The sequence below is a fragment of the Sinocyclocheilus grahami genome, unplaced genomic scaffold, assembly GCF_001515645.1.
Source record: "Sinocyclocheilus grahami isolate Dianchi unplaced genomic scaffold, SAMN03320097.WGS_v1.1 scaffold233.1, whole genome shotgun sequence".
In the NCBI taxonomy this organism is placed as follows: domain Eukaryota; kingdom Metazoa; phylum Chordata; class Actinopteri; order Cypriniformes; family Cyprinidae; genus Sinocyclocheilus; species Sinocyclocheilus grahami.
The window spans coordinates 3271962-3287286 of NW_015505412.1; the positions used below are offsets into that span (position 1 = coordinate 3271962).

The following is a 15325-nucleotide window of genomic DNA, read 5'->3' on the forward strand; positions in this document are numbered from 1 at the left end:
GACTGCACCTGTGCCCATGCCGAGTCTCAGGCCTCCGAGAAGGTGATTGGCTATTCGGTCACGGTCCCAAACAGTAAGCTCCACACAAGCCTCTTTCAGGTTCTCTGCCCTGAAGCCATCATACACCATAGTGTGGTTAAATATAGGGTTGGCTGTTCTCTTTAGCACCCGAGTCTTCTGACGGCTCTTTTTGCTGGTGTCGGGGAGTACAAAGCTGTGCAAACAATTAAACAGACAAGTATTTAATTCAGATGATTTCAAGAAAATTAACTATAATGCCATGCAATCGTAATATATATAAAATGTTTTTATTATTATTATTACCATTTTACATATGGGTCAATAGTTGGATTTCTGATAAGAGGGAGATTCTTGCAGTCTTTGACCCAGATATGCACTTCACCTGAGCCAGGAATGTTCTTTGCTGTTTTGTTTTTTTTTAAAGAAAGAAACATTAGCACCGATCATTTGACAAATCTTTGACATTTGACTTTTTCTGTGGCATAATGTGCTGTCTTTCAGTATATCAGTTCAGCTGTGCACTGAAAATAATTTTGTGTAGGAAACATTTTTCCTTTAGAAATTGCTAGAAAAACAATTACATAGAAATAACAAGTAAATCATTGAATTAAAGGTGAAATGAAGAAGAAAAAAAAATTTTCTTGAAAAACATACTCCAATAATATTTATTTACAACTTTTTTACAGTGTGTGAATGTGAATTATTGTGAATAGTAAATGATTGTAAAGGGTGGAGTCTTACAGTGGGAAATATGTGGCAGGAAACGTATGGCCAGTCTCATCTGTCCTCTAAAGTCAGACGGCTGGAGGCTGTTTGTGGTCTGAGAGAAGAGATTCTGGAATCAGAACAAAACAGCTTAAAGGCATAATTCAACCAAAAATACTAATTCTGGCAATATTTAATGCTAGGGTAGGCAATTTTTTCCAGACACATTTCTTGTTATACTAGTTGAAAGTCTCTTTTTTATATATAGATTTATGTACTTAGACCACTTTAATTATTGATTGCTATCAGGGTGTGAAAAGATTTTCACCGGTCCGAATTCGGGGAGTGTAATGTGCGAAAAGGGTGTCTGCAAAGTTTGTTTGAAAATATGCTTTACTTTTGTAGTTCCACTAGATGACACTAGTAGCACAGAAACGGCATACTCCAGTATACTCCTAACATTTGCACAGATTTTTGTCCCAATTTGCAGTCCGGAGAAGTCAATGCTAGATGCTGAAAGTCAGAACCCGTCTGCAGATTTTTGTTCAGTTAGTACTGTCAGATTTCACACACACAAAAAAACACGTAGTGTATGATGGGCACAGGTTCTTTTTATTTCTTTTTTTTTAGCTTCAGGATGATCTACACTCTAAAAAATGCTGGGTTAAATATAACCCAGCATTTTTTAGAGTGTATCCATCTAGTCGGCAGATATTAAACATGTTTGATATTTTGATTTTAGGACATATGGGACATATAGGTCATATGCAACAAGGTGGATGTTTCTGTGTTCGGAATAATTTGAAAGTCTGCACTAGTAAACCAAAAAATGAATCCTATTGGTTAGCATATAATAATGTCCAGGTAACATTAGAGTAAGAGATCATGTATTTGTGTATGAAGTATTTTAACTTTGAAAATACTGTATATCACAAGTGCCACGTAAGAGAAATTATCAACAAATTCATACTATACCCTTGGTTTAAGAGGTAAAAGCTTCCACTCTGTGTCATTAAAATCCCAAGAGGAGAGGTCAAGCTCTATCTCACCCAGGAAGCTGTTACGACCAAATGTGTCATTGTGCCATGCTGAAAGGTTGAGAACCTGGGACATCAGGTACTCCATTCGAACTCTGTACTGTAGGCATCAAATAATAAAATGAACCGGTTTAGATTATTAGGCATTCGGTTTAATGCATATAGGGGAGACTGGGGCCTGCATTTCAGCCATTATAGTCTGGAAGTAAATTACTTTCCACTAAATTGAACACACCCAATAGTGGGGCATGTTGTCACAATGGAATCTGCCATTAAACAGCCTATTATAGACATTTCAGCTCGGTATGAACAGTAAAATAATTCTGAAGCATTACGCAATTCATGCAACAAAGTGAAGTGTGATGTGCAAATATATCAGACCATTTATTTGGTAAGCATACTAAGCAAATATTGTAATTACTAAAAGCATAACATTTAAATGCATGTGACAACTAGCCCTAACTTATTTTATCAGTGATGCTCTTACCCTAAGAATCTCATTGTATGTAGGATTCAGTGTTTTCTTCTTCACAGCAGTTTTTCTTTTTCCCAAATTGGCAGGATCAGGTATGAGGTAGCTTTTAACATACCTAGAAAAAGAATAAGTTAGAAAACTTAAGTTAAAAAAATAAGTTAAAAAAAATCTTTTTAGAGGAGAAAGGGTGGGTGGTACTGAGATCGCAGTCTTACGGGTCAGATCGATTCCTCTTCGTGTCCACTGCTGCCAGATTCTGGCACTGAACAACAAAGATGTGGAACTCCCGCAATTTGTGCACATAGTTTAGAGAAAACTGGATGCCTCCTTGAATGTCAACACTGCTGTAGTCACTATTGTACACGCTCACAACACTGCCGCTAACCTGAGGAAGATGGAAATACAGTACTGAATAATTCCCAGTACACCAATGTGCTTAACGTCAAATTAAATTGGACCCTATTTACATTCAAACTCATTTTTGGGTCTTATTGTGAACAATTCATTGGCATACTTAAGCAAAACATGTTCTGTTTCTATAAGAGTATGGAGTATATACTATATTATATGCATGAACTTGGTAAATAGTTTGGTATATAATATATAGAATATGAACATACGGATGACAGGGAGGTGGATCCAGAGTAGTTGCTGAGGTCAGTGAATTGTCTGTTATTCCACTGTGGTACACCGCTGCTCTCGGAGTCACTCTCTCCTCCATCACTCTTAAAAGACAGGACAGTTGCAGACACTTTGAGCACCACACATTTTTTGTTACTTGGCCTTTTATCTTAGACAAAAAAAGACAAATGAACCAACTTCTTTTTGCAGGAATGATGGCACTGATTTGCTGAGTTGCTTCAGGTGCACTGGGTCTGATGTGGCAAAGGAAGTCTGGACAAGTGTGCTTGAGTCTTAAACAAGACATCAGGAGTGAGTGAGATTCAGAGCAAATGCCAATGTCATAGAAACAAATAAATGTGTAAATATATGTCAACAAAATTTGTGCATATAAAACCTATCAAGAAGATAAGCTCAAAACTTGCCATCATAATTGCCCTGCATGTAGTCATTTGTTTGTTTTTGGTCTTGTCCTTAGGGAAGAGATCACAATGACAAAACAGGAAAAAAATAGAATAGATACTGTTGTCACCTATACTCTCCATTTAGAGCCAAACAATAAGGTGTACTCTGGAAGAAGCATTGTGCTGCTACTGCGTGACAAGTAAACTCTGAAAGGAAGAGCTAAATATGGATATGGTACTTTTAGCTGAAAAACGATATATAAATTATAGTCTGACACAGTTTTAAAAGTGTTTGACATGACAGAGAGGATTGATGCTTACTAGGAAGAGTGCTGATGTCTTCCATGCTTTTATGGTACACAGGTCTAGATGAAGCTCGTTTCAAAGCTTTCTGAATGGGACTCTCATTTTCACCTGTAAGATTTAACAGTGTGATCCCATAGATTTAAAGTTTGATCCCATAGAGGTATAAAGAGTTATTTCACGAAGCGAGAAAAATGTTGATGGTCTTTTGTTCCCTTTTCTTGTGCTATTGTGTAATGTGAGCACTTACTGTTTGACACTTGAAAGGGAAGCTGTGAGAAATTCTAATACAACGCTGATTTAATTACACATACCTAATTGGTCAATAGATTACGATTGGGGTAATTTAGTCCTTTTAAGTCATGTTAATAATTCTCTCATGACTGCACACACATTTCATGCTTATACTTATGGTTAGGAACTTTTTCTAAATCACTAAACCTAAGTATTAAACTCTGGCATGTAGTTTGGCCCTCAAATTGTGTGATCTGATGAGGAGAGGTGTATTATTACTTTTCTAAGTAATCAGATTTACGATTCACACCTGGCAGTTGATAAAACTGTTTAAGCTACAGTGTACCTGTAAAATGCTTGAAAAATATCCTATAGATTTATATGTATGCATTTGACAGATACTTTTATCTAACATTGGATTCCAAGTATACATGAAGGGGGTCCTTGTTCTTAACCTGTAGAGTAAGAAAAAGCTTTGAACTCACGGTTTAAATTCCCCTTAGTGGCATTTCCATCAGTTTGTGTGGCTGAGTGGCGTCCAAGGCTCCCTCTCCTAGCTAATAGGTCGGGGGAGCCCTGTACTGGAGCACTGGTTTTCACAGGGGAACACTTACAGCTGCGGTGTGTCTCTGGAGATGATGTAAATGAAGTGCAGATAAAATCATCAACCTGCTCTGTAACTGGAGGTGGAGTGTAAATATTTCTTTCCTCTGTGATCCCAAGGTAATGCTGGTAGTCCTGTGGAATGAAGGATCTAGCAAGAGGTTGAGAGTCAGAATCCTCTGAGGTACGTGACGGTCTTCTCTGAGTGTTTTTGTCTCTGTCTCTCCAAGAGATTTCTGGGGATGTTTTTGGCAGGGTATAGCTAGCTTCCTGTGTTTTCCTGGACTGTGTGATGATGGCTTCTGGTGCCTTTTTAACCTGTTGCAGATTGGGGCCCTGGGACTTCCTGGACTGAAGATTTAAGTCCTGGCTTTGCTCCTCAACCACAGTGTTCACAGAAAACATGCTGGCGGCACGTCGCATGGCATTTGCTTTTCCATTTAGACTGCCTTTGCTGTTTCTTCTACTGTGTTTCGGTTGTGACTCTTGACCAACCTGAGGTTTAGGTACCATTGTGGCTTCTGAAGAGGTCTGAGAGCCTTTCTGTTGCTGAAGAGAATGAGACACTCCATAGGATATTGCTTCGCCTGAGACCACATGTGACTGATCGGTTTTTGATCCAGATTCTTGTCTTGACATAATCCTCTTCTTTGAGGGAGACTGGAATACTCTAGTTTTGGCCTGTGAGGATGGTTTGTTATTCTGGCTTTCATTTACAAAGTCTTTGACATTGGCTCTCTCATTTTGACTTTGTGGACTTAATGATCTCTGATTTCCACTTTCAAGAAACGGTGACCTTTGCCCAGATTTTGTAGGTGATCCTCCCCAGAAGTCACGCAGGTTCTTAAATTGTAAAGTGCTCATACCATCTGTCACAACTGGTTTATCCTTCCATAGTGGATGCACAGAGAAATTGGGAGACAGTCTACCTCTGGCCAAAGTACTGTCCTCAACATCATCATGATAATCATCATACTCAGTACCTATTGTTCTGAGATCAAACTCAGATTTAGTAAATCTTTGGTTCAGTCGAGCAGTAGTAGTCAATCTGTTTTGAGTTGCTGCTGATGTTCTAGAATCTTTCTCCCAAAAGAACTTGAGTTGCTTGTTCCAATTCCTCTCTGCCATGTTCTCTTGCTGGGAATTCTGCTTAACAAAAGGCACTTGATTTGTCCTTGGTGCGGTTTTTGATTTTGCCTCTAATTCCTTTGGAATGGTGTGATCTGCATCACTACTGTTGATGCTAATTGTGCCTCCCTTGCTATCACCATTTTGACCCGCTAGCAAGGATCCACTGTCAAGGGATGGCGAAGATGATTTTAAATGTGGAAGAGTAACATCTTTCTCTAAGGGAGAGCTTGCACGAATTTGGTCAGTCTTCTGATTAGCATATATCAATGGTGGTTTCGAGCCATCTGTAAAAATGGGTACTTGAGGTGTATAAGTGGTGTTAGCATTTCCAACATGATCAAGGTCTAAATCTTCCCCAACTCTCTCTCTTTTCTGATGTCCTGGAGATGTTACTTTCAAGCTTTGTTCACTTCTCTGTTGGTCCTTTACACCTTCCGTTGGCTTTCTGCTATTATCACTAGGGACGAAGTGTTCATTTTTAGCAGGTGCACTAGATTTGCCAGTCAAAATCTTTGGACCAATGTTTTCTTTCTGCCAGAATGATCTCAAATTTGCAATCTTTGGTCGCTGGTTCTCTTCAGCACCTGTTCTTTCTTTTGGCTGATATTGAGTCTGCTTGATGTCACTGTTTTCCAGTTTGACTTTGGTCTCTTCCTCTCTCTTGATAAAAGCCTCTGTTCTGTTCTCATTTTGACTAACTGTCCCACCTACAGAAATATTCACTTCTGGGATCTCTGGACCCACATTGTTTGCAGTAAGAGCGGAGTCAATAGAAGGCTTCTTGATGAGAGGTTCTTTATAAGAAGCAGATTCAGATCTTCTCCGTTCTTTTGGAGAATTCTGGGGAGGCTCATCAACACTCTGTTCCTTTCCCCAATTTGTCTGTTGTACAAATAATGTATTGACTTCTGATGGAACCTCTTCACTTTGGCATGGTATGATGAAGTACACATTATCTCTTGGTTTGGCTCTCTGATCAATGTCATCTTCAAAGTCTATGTCATCGATCTTGGTGTCGTCCTCCATGTCCTGGACATTGCTCTCTATATCAAGCCTATCACTGCTGTCTGAGCTTCTGCTAAACCACTCAAGAACTTTAGCAATGGAATCTCCTTGTACATCAGTAGGTGTGGGAATATGCTCATCTGTCATGACTTCCAGTTTGGCATCTTCTTGTTTTGAGTTATTAGTCTCTTGTTTTACATTGAAGACAAGGGGGCTGCTGTCAGTCTCACAGTCAGTAGAGGCATCTGTCTTGTTGAATGTATCTGTTATGTTGAGGGATCTGGGAAATTGTTGATCTGTAAGACAAACAGTGTAGCACTGAATGGCCAGAGCATAATCTAGACAACACTATTGTAAGCAATAATTTAATTAAACTTAATTTAAATTTAAGATTATTTCACCCAAATATGAAAATCATGTCATAATTTACTTACCTTGATGTCATTCCAAACCCATATGACTTTCTTTCTTCTGCAGAACATAGCAGTGGATGCACAAAGGAGAAAATGTAATGAATGTCCAATTGTATGAATTTTCAATATAGGTGGCAGTACCATGTCATTTGGTTTGTTGAAGCAGAAGAAGGGTGAACATTTCCATCACCTACTGGACTGGAGTGTGAAGAGCTGGATGAGTGTATAGTTGCTTGAATATCAGGTTGTTTTTCACCAAAACTGATTGGAGCACTTGGGAAATGATCGGCAAGCTAAATGTGTGTTTTGTTGACACACTTGGGTGCTTTAAGCACTAAAGTGAGACCCAGTGTACTGCCATTGTTTGTCAGTTCACCCAAAATTTAACCAGATGCTTGTTAAATGATCTCTTTTGTGTTCAGCAGAAGTCAGTCAGTCGTACAGGTTTGAAATGACATGAGGATTGGGTAAATAACATAATTCTCATTTTTGGGTGAATTTTACCTTTAACAAATCTTGAACATTTCTAAAAAATGTGGATCATACCAACAGCAGTTTTCTTCATATTTTCTTCAGTTCTTTTCATTTCCAATTTTAGATACGGACTCATATGATTTTCCACGTTCCCAGATTTGTGCAGTGTAGGTTGAGGGGCAGTGATCTCATCCAGTGGCTTTTCAGAGTTGTCTGTCAACTTGAACATTGCATTCTCACAAGGAAGGTCAAATTCACCAGAAATGTTTTGGCCCTCTAATTCCATACTTGATGTCTGAAAACTATTTGTTTCTCTTCTTTGTTTTAGAAGTTCTTCCACTTTTTTGCCATCATCTGCTCTTGTGATAGAGTTCAGACTTAGACGTGGTTTTATCTTTGGCTTTTCTTGTAAGCCTTGTGGAGGGTTTATCAGTTGTGATGAAGCTCTAACTGGTAAACGTGACTTTTGCAACTTCAGTGGTGAAGAAGAGCTAAATTGCTGTATGTTTTCAGTTTTGCTACTTGATTCTTCTGTACTACTCAGAGAAAGTTTAGATTCTTCTAGATCCTTTTCTTGACTTATGTTTTTGCGAACATAACTTAGGGATACTACTGGTTGTCGCAGTTGACTCTTGAGAATGGGCTCATTGAAGCTTTGTTTGAGGATACTTCTTGGTGGTGGAGACCTGATACCTGAGCCTGCTGTGGTGGACACACTCTGGATGGACACAGAGCTGGTGCTGTCTGAGACAGAGCTCTGTGGTTTGTTAATTTTGGTCCTTTTCTTTGGCACAGGCCTTTGAGCAGGAGGTTGGTTGTGTGGGGTGTTAAAGACCTCACTATTAACTTCACCATGACTTACTTCCTGAAGTTTTACTGCAAATGTGAGACTTATAAGCATGGGAGAACACAAAACAACAAATTTATTTCAAGTTATGAGCACAAATGAACATTATACAAGAAGTTGCTACATAAACCTTGTGATTCAGAGCCTCGGTCTAATGAATTCCCGAGTCCATGTCCTGATGTAAAATCAAGCTCTGTTGGAACACTGTTTAATGGGTTGTGCCTTGGCTGGAACCAGGTAAAGAGACCAAGTTAACACCTTAGCATTAGCAAAATTTGCCTAAATATGCAGTGTTCCGCGGGTGGTACAGTGGAATGCTAACAGGTCAACTATGCAGAAATACATTGATTATTGATGCCATATTGATTTATTTGTAATTTAATATTGACGTTCACTCCAATTTCACACACTAGAGTGACCTGCACTTAAAAGGGGTCATATCATACATTTTTATTAAGTAGTTTTATTTATTTCCTTATCCTGTAGTGTTACTGAAGATATACATTTTAGATCAAATTTATGAACATTTTCCACCCTCTCTCTGGTACATATAAATAAACAATTTTTTAAATACCTCTACACCTAACACCCTGGTTGCATGTGACATGAGAAACAGCTGTGTTTACACACAAGCTGCAGGTCTGCTGATGAGTCCAATGTACTGTAAATACTGTTTGCACTGCCCCATCCTTCAATAACAGCCTCTTTGCAAAGCCTGTTATATTTTGGCAGTATCCTCCTTAGTACCGCTTACTGAGCAGGTGGACCAAGTTTCTAAATACAAATAGGTGTTGTCGATGTCTAAATGTGGGCGGCCATACAGTATGTTAATGTATTTATTTGACAGCCGTAAGTCAAGAGAGTTCAGTATAGGAACCTTTTCCCACATTTTTAATAAGTGGTCTATTTGGACTGGAGAGGAAGTTTTGAAATTTTGTTTCCTTATGATGTGACCCCTTTAAGTGTTTTTCCCAAGGATATACACTAATGGTGAAGGCAGTTGACACTGATATGGCTGTATAGTTTTATAAGCACTTACATACCTTGGATGGCGATCTCATGCCTATGTTTAGTTTTTCTTGCTGGACCTCTAACATCTCTCCATTTTCCCTAATTTTAAAACAAATAGCAATTGCATTTTTATGCTTGCATTCATAAGAAACAAAAGAAAACAAATCCAGCTGATTTGGACTAAAGTTCTACCAGACATCCTGCAATGACCAGGATCAATTAAACCTTCACAGGCAGAGCACTTTAAAAGGACAGCGTGCAAACTCCTTGTTGAGTCATAAAGATCTTGAAATCATAAGGTATCCACCACACCTGCAAAGCACACAAAGCCCCTGGGAGGGGTGGAGGTTGCATACACAGTGCAAACCAAAGGGCTCTGGCAAACGTGAACAGTTATTACTCCTGTTGTTCTGGATAAGTTGATGAATACAGAGCTACTAGATGAGATAGACTGTGTGTCTAAATATACAGTGTAGGATTATGCCAACCGCACTTGAACCGTTGATGCTGATGTCTGTGCTTTTGTGAACATCTAGCATTACCTCTCTTTTAGCTGCTCTGAAGACTCAGTAGTTTGTGTTACATTAGGTGATGTCATGATGCCATCACTGTCCTTTCGGCTGATGCTTCTGGATTTGCCGCCCCACGACTTGGTTAAATACTCTGCATATGAGGATAGTGAGATGTTTACTGGTGTTTGATATGCTTGCTAACAAAGCATTTAATTAAGATTTCTATAAGAGTTTCCTGTGTGAACTGTAGGCTTTTTGGTCTCACCAACAACTGAGGGTTTCCTTTGCTTCATTGATGCCATGATGATTTCAGAGCCATGAATTCTGTCCTGGTGTCTCTGTGACTTCACTTTGTAGAACCATTCCCCTGACATAAATTTGCATTTGTCTTCCTCTGGGACGGCTTTCTGCAGCTGTCTGGTAGTCAAATGAGAGATTCAACTTTGGGTGAGAAAAATCTAAGTCAACAGTTCCCAGCAACATGCATCTAACCTAATATAGTCTTATCTCAGCATGGTCCTTTGGACAAATACCATGCATTCCATAGGCCGCAAATTAGTTTACTCCATCAGCAATCAAGGACAGAATGCACTGCACTCATCACATCTTCGGTTGTTTGCTCACAAAATTTTGAATTTGTTTTATGTACAAATGTGTCAGGCAGTTCTTTGAGTGCTAAGAAGCTCCAAACGGCACTTTCCAAATGTTGGTCCCTCGTTGCACTTTATTTATTTTTTAAATTACACGGCTCTGCTGTATTAGACCCTCCTAAATCAATAACATTCTTTATACACAACACTGTCTTCAAGAACTGAGTCTTTTTGCTTTGCAAATACTAAATCTCTTATAATGGGTGCTTAGGTCCCTTACCAAAAAGTAGTATACTTCAAGTTTATTTTATTAAGTATACTTAAATAAAGTTGTGTAGCAAGTGTACAAATATCAGTGTACTAGTAGTATACTTGTAAGTGTACTATTCCGATACTCCTTGGGACTAAATTGGCCCACTTTCTAGTATATAAAAGTATACTTTTAAGTATACTTTAAGTATAACAGTAGTAAACTTTGAGTACACAACTAGTTTACAACAATATTTTTAGCTTGTACTGCAACTATACTAAAAGTGAACTTATAGGTATACTGATAGTTTACTAATTAAATACTTGTAGTAGCATTTTTAGTACACTTTGAAGTATAGTCTCAGTAAACTACTAGTTTAGTAGTTTTATACTGCAAGTATACTCGTAAGTTTTCTTTAAGTGAACTTTACATCATACTTTAAGTATGCTACTATGTCCCTATTTAGGTATTAATTTGTATATATTTTGTTATATAAATATCTGAACATACAAAAACATTTTATTCTAGCTTCATGCATTCTTTTTTAAACACTTGAATGTGGGTAAGTTTCATAAATAATAATAAAAAATAAACAACATTTTGAACAAAAAGCTGAAAAAAAGACTATGAATTGGATTCAGAACGATAATCAAAACGTAGATCGAGTCGATCAACACCCCAAAGCTTGACAGTCATTATTACCTCTTGATTGGTTGACATTACATTAACTTTACACAGTTTTGATGCTGTTTTATGTCTAATGATCATGTTAGATTACATGTGGAAGCATCTGTTGTTTCGGTTTCTTCTTCACTTGTGTTTTTTGAAAATTCTGTACAGAAGATGTGTACTAGCGCCCCCTACCATATAACAATGAAAACACGGATTCTAGGAACACAAGTATAGCTCAAACATATTTTGTCTTTTTCTAAGTAGGCTATAAATCAAGTATACTTAAATGTCATTTTAAGTACATTTCTGAGAAGTACATAAAGCCCATTTCTGAGAAGTACATACAAAGTAGACTAAAAGTATACTTTCCTATTTTTTTGTTTAAAAGAAGTATACTAATAGCACACTTGAATAAACTTCTTTTTCGTAAGGGGTACTATCCATATTCCTAGTAGCTGTACCCTGTTAAGTATTCAGACACCAATGATGAAGAGTTTTATCGAATGATTCCTTAAGAAAAACAGCTCAAAGGGTCGAAAATAATAATTATACTATGACTTGTTTGAGAGCTGGTTAATGTTAAAGCTGCAGTCCGCAACTTTTTTGTGTTCAAAATTTACCAAATTTATACAATAAGCGAGTACACCATGAATCCGTTTTCCAAACCTTGTTTTGGCTTGTCCTGAATCACTACGGTACACCTATAATAAGTGTTTATATTCGGACTATTTAGACTGGTCTGGGTAGGTACCGCTGCGGAGTAGCCCAGTACCTGCGTGATTCGCCATAGACATAAACAGAGAGAAGTAGCTCCGGCTACAATGTTCTTCCGCAAGACGCACGCAGTTCTGTTTATTAACCGCTAGAGCGCCAAAAGTTACGGACTGCAGCTTTAAATGCTACAAATAGCTAAAATTTCAAAACAACCTTAATAAAGACATTGTGAGCATTTGCAGTCATTCAAAGTAGTTTGATTAAAATCATGTGTTTGGAATCAACCATTGGAACACATCTTCACTTCTGAAGGAGGGCAACGTATGTTGGTCATGTGAAAAGGCCAAGACAATTATTCCACAAGGGTAGACTTTAATCCTTTTATGTAAGGTTGAGTACTTGAGGCTAACCACAGGGAAATCACCCAGACATGGCCAGATTCTGCATTCTTCCTTTCATGTAGACTTCCAAGTCTCCGTTCAAAGCATTAAACATGAGAACAAATCATTTGCTAGCGCAATGGCGTTCATGTGGATGAACCCCTCACTGTTTGTCTGTGGATTAATGTTCTGTTTTTTCATGTTGTATTTTGATGTATTTCATTAGATATGTGTAAAAAATTACCACATATGCAAAAGTTTTAGTCTCTTATGTTCACAAAGGCTCCATTTATTTGGTCGAAAATAAACTAAAACTGTAATACTGTGAAATATTATTACAAACTTTTCTATTGTAATATATTTTTTAAATGTAATTTAATCCTATGATGGCAAAGCTGAATTTTCAGCATCATTACTCCAGTCTTCAGCGTCACATGATCCTTCAGAAATCATTCTAATATGCTGATTCGATGCTCAAAAACAGTTGTGCTGCTTTAATTTCAAACAGATTTTTTTTTTGGATTTATAAATGTCTGCTTTCACTTTTGATCAATTTAATGTGACCTTGATGAATAAAAGTATTAATTACTAACCCCAAACTTTTGAAGAGTAATAAGTTAAAATTTATGTGAACATAAAAGGGAAACTGTATATCAGATTTGCTCATATTTTATTCACCTTTTAGCTTTTTGCAGTTAGTCTCACATTAATTTTTCAGTCAAAATATTTTTTGTAAATATGAATATCCTCAGTTGATGTGAGATCATAAAATGCCATTTATAATAATTATACAATATAGAAAAAAAATACTATTTAAAATTGATTAAAAATAGCATATCACACTGCTGCCACTACTTGAGTTTTTGATATCAGCTACAATTTTCATTAAGGGGGGGCATTTAGCCTACAAATAAAAGTTTGATTATGCTGCTAAAGCAGTCTTACTTGATTCGTTCCTCCTCTGCTTTCTTCAACTCAGCGTCCCTCTTCAAAACCATCATGATCATCTCCTGTTCCTCCTCGGTCAGGTGGCTCAGGTCTATCATGATGACCACTGTTCTTCTCACAGTTGGGTACTCTAGTACCGAGACTCACAGAATCCACATGACTATCTCTTGTTCTTCCTGAATCACCTTCATTTCATTATGCTCAGTTACGGCACCTGCAATGAGCATGCCAAAACATCTTAGATTCTCCATTAGTCTCTTTCTGATCAAGTGGCTTTTCTATGAAAATAATCATTTCTTTAATGGAAAGGACAGATGTAACCCAATTTGTATGCTGAATTTGATGTCATTTGGAATGAAATGTGATTCTAAATAAGTGCACAATGATGTTGAGTGAGAGCCTGTTTAGAGAACGCTGAGATTAGACAAAACATGTGACGGCACTGTCAGTTGACCATGAGCATGGGGCAGACCTTCAATATGTTCTATTAGTATTATTGGTTTATTTCTATGAACAGAAAAATAATAACACACTTGAATCCATTTGTTAAGTAAAATGTTTCCTTAAATGATCATATGAGCATATTTAATGCTTAAGACACCGGCGTGTCGCGTTAACAGTGCAAATATTTGAAAACAGCTCACTGAAACACTATTTACTCTGGGTTATACCTGGAACAAAACAAGCCTCAAAGAAATGACAAAGTCAGCCTAATACATAACATTATACAAACAATCAGCGAACAATAAAATAGCATTGAAATGTAAATACTTTACATTGGCGAGGAGCTTAATAACGACGTTAAATAGAAATACATATTCTCAAATGAGAGTCCGACTCAAGTCTGAAATTATGAATGTATTTGTTTTAATTAAAGAAAACAAACCATGTATCAAGAGCACATGAGTAATGGATTTAACATGCTGGTTGATCTGCAGGATTTGATGCTGTAATGTCACATCCTGAATCCTGTTTCTGTCCAAAGGGCTTTTGACTCATCAAATGAGGCTCTTCATTGCAAATTGCATTAAGTTCTTAGTAAACAAACAGCATTTTATGAAATGCAAGATAAATTGCACTTTTAATAAACAAGATAAGTAACAATAAATTAAAGCTTTTTTTCTGGGTATGTAAAATAGTTTAACCTCAAGAAGCTCACCTTGGAGCTTTAGGAGTTTTAGTTGAACTTATAGACATGTAATTGAATTTTAAAAACAGGATAATGTGGTCTGTTCTTGTCTTCAGTGATAAAATCACTGCTGTCTCGGGATTCATGAGCTCTTTTTCTGTTAGGCTGTGTTCTAATAAATTCATTAATCCTCCGTATTGCATTTATATTTAATCGTCATAAATGCATTGCATTCATCAGTGCAACATCTGTACAGAATGAACACAAGAACCTGTCACTTCCTTCATATCAGAATCATTTCGATAAATAATCAAAACCAACCGGAGATTATTAACCCCGTAATATAAATAGTGTAAATACAGCTTTATATGATTTATGTCAGTCCATCGATCAACACTTTACTTTTCATGTAGTTTACTCGAGACCGAAAGCACAGTGACAACCTTGTAGAATATATTCATGAAGTATTTCATGAAACTTTAGATGCTGGTGAATATATTCTACAGTGCTAAAACAATCTTCACATAGGCATACAAAACGCCAGGTAGGCTATATGTCGATATGAATTTCTTTTCAGCTCACCTTGTTTCCGTGGCAGAACTTCTGGAGCGCCTGACTGACGCGCAGCACAGAACACATCTTCAGTGTGTGAGCGACGCGTCTCTCAGGGTTGGACGGAGTCTTGACGTCGGCTTCCATTAGACCAATCAAAGGCTGCGTTTGAGCGCTCGACGCGACGCGCCAAGATAGAACGCTCCAATCAGAAGTACACGGCGGGCGTATTAAATTCGTTACACGCAAACATTTAAATAGTTTATATTCCACATTTTCTGTCTTTTTACATGC

General features: G+C 37.5%; 1 protein-coding gene across 5 annotated transcripts in view; it reads right to left on the minus strand.

Annotated features, from left to right (window-relative positions):
- Positions 1-15114, minus strand: part of LOC107597530 (synaptotagmin-like protein 2) — a 32725-nt gene extending 17611 nt beyond the window's left edge. For 2 of the 5 annotated variants that reach the window (XR_001610468.1, XM_016288630.1), the window contains exons 1-18: positions 15062-15114; positions 13348-13564; positions 10062-10213; positions 9827-9947; positions 9317-9383; positions 8404-8500; positions 7499-8302; positions 4286-6835; positions 3585-3677; positions 3285-3332; positions 3058-3152; positions 2859-2963; positions 2454-2623; positions 2251-2353; positions 1702-1863; positions 763-856; positions 325-424; positions 9-214 (exon numbers count right to left, since the gene is read on the minus strand). Coding sequence is in view for 2 of the 5 variants with exons in the window: in XM_016288630.1 (XP_016144116.1) it covers positions 9-214; positions 325-424; positions 763-856; positions 1702-1863; positions 2251-2353; positions 2454-2623; positions 2859-2963; positions 3058-3152; positions 3285-3332; positions 3585-3677; positions 4286-6835; positions 7499-8302; positions 8404-8500; positions 9317-9383; positions 9827-9947; positions 10062-10213; positions 13348-13448 (5068 nt within the window). In the remaining 3 variants the exon portion in view is untranslated. Of the gene's footprint in view, positions 1-8; positions 215-324; positions 425-762; positions 857-1701; positions 1864-2250; positions 2354-2453; positions 2624-2858; positions 2964-3057; positions 3153-3284; positions 3333-3584; positions 3678-4285; positions 6836-7498; positions 8303-8403; positions 8501-9316; positions 9384-9826; positions 9948-10061; positions 10214-13347; positions 13565-15061 lie in introns of those variants that run through there. The other 3 variants (XM_016288631.1, XR_001610470.1, XR_001610469.1) reach the window with 3 other exon arrangements.
- Between the last annotated feature and the right edge of the window lie 211 nt (positions 15115-15325).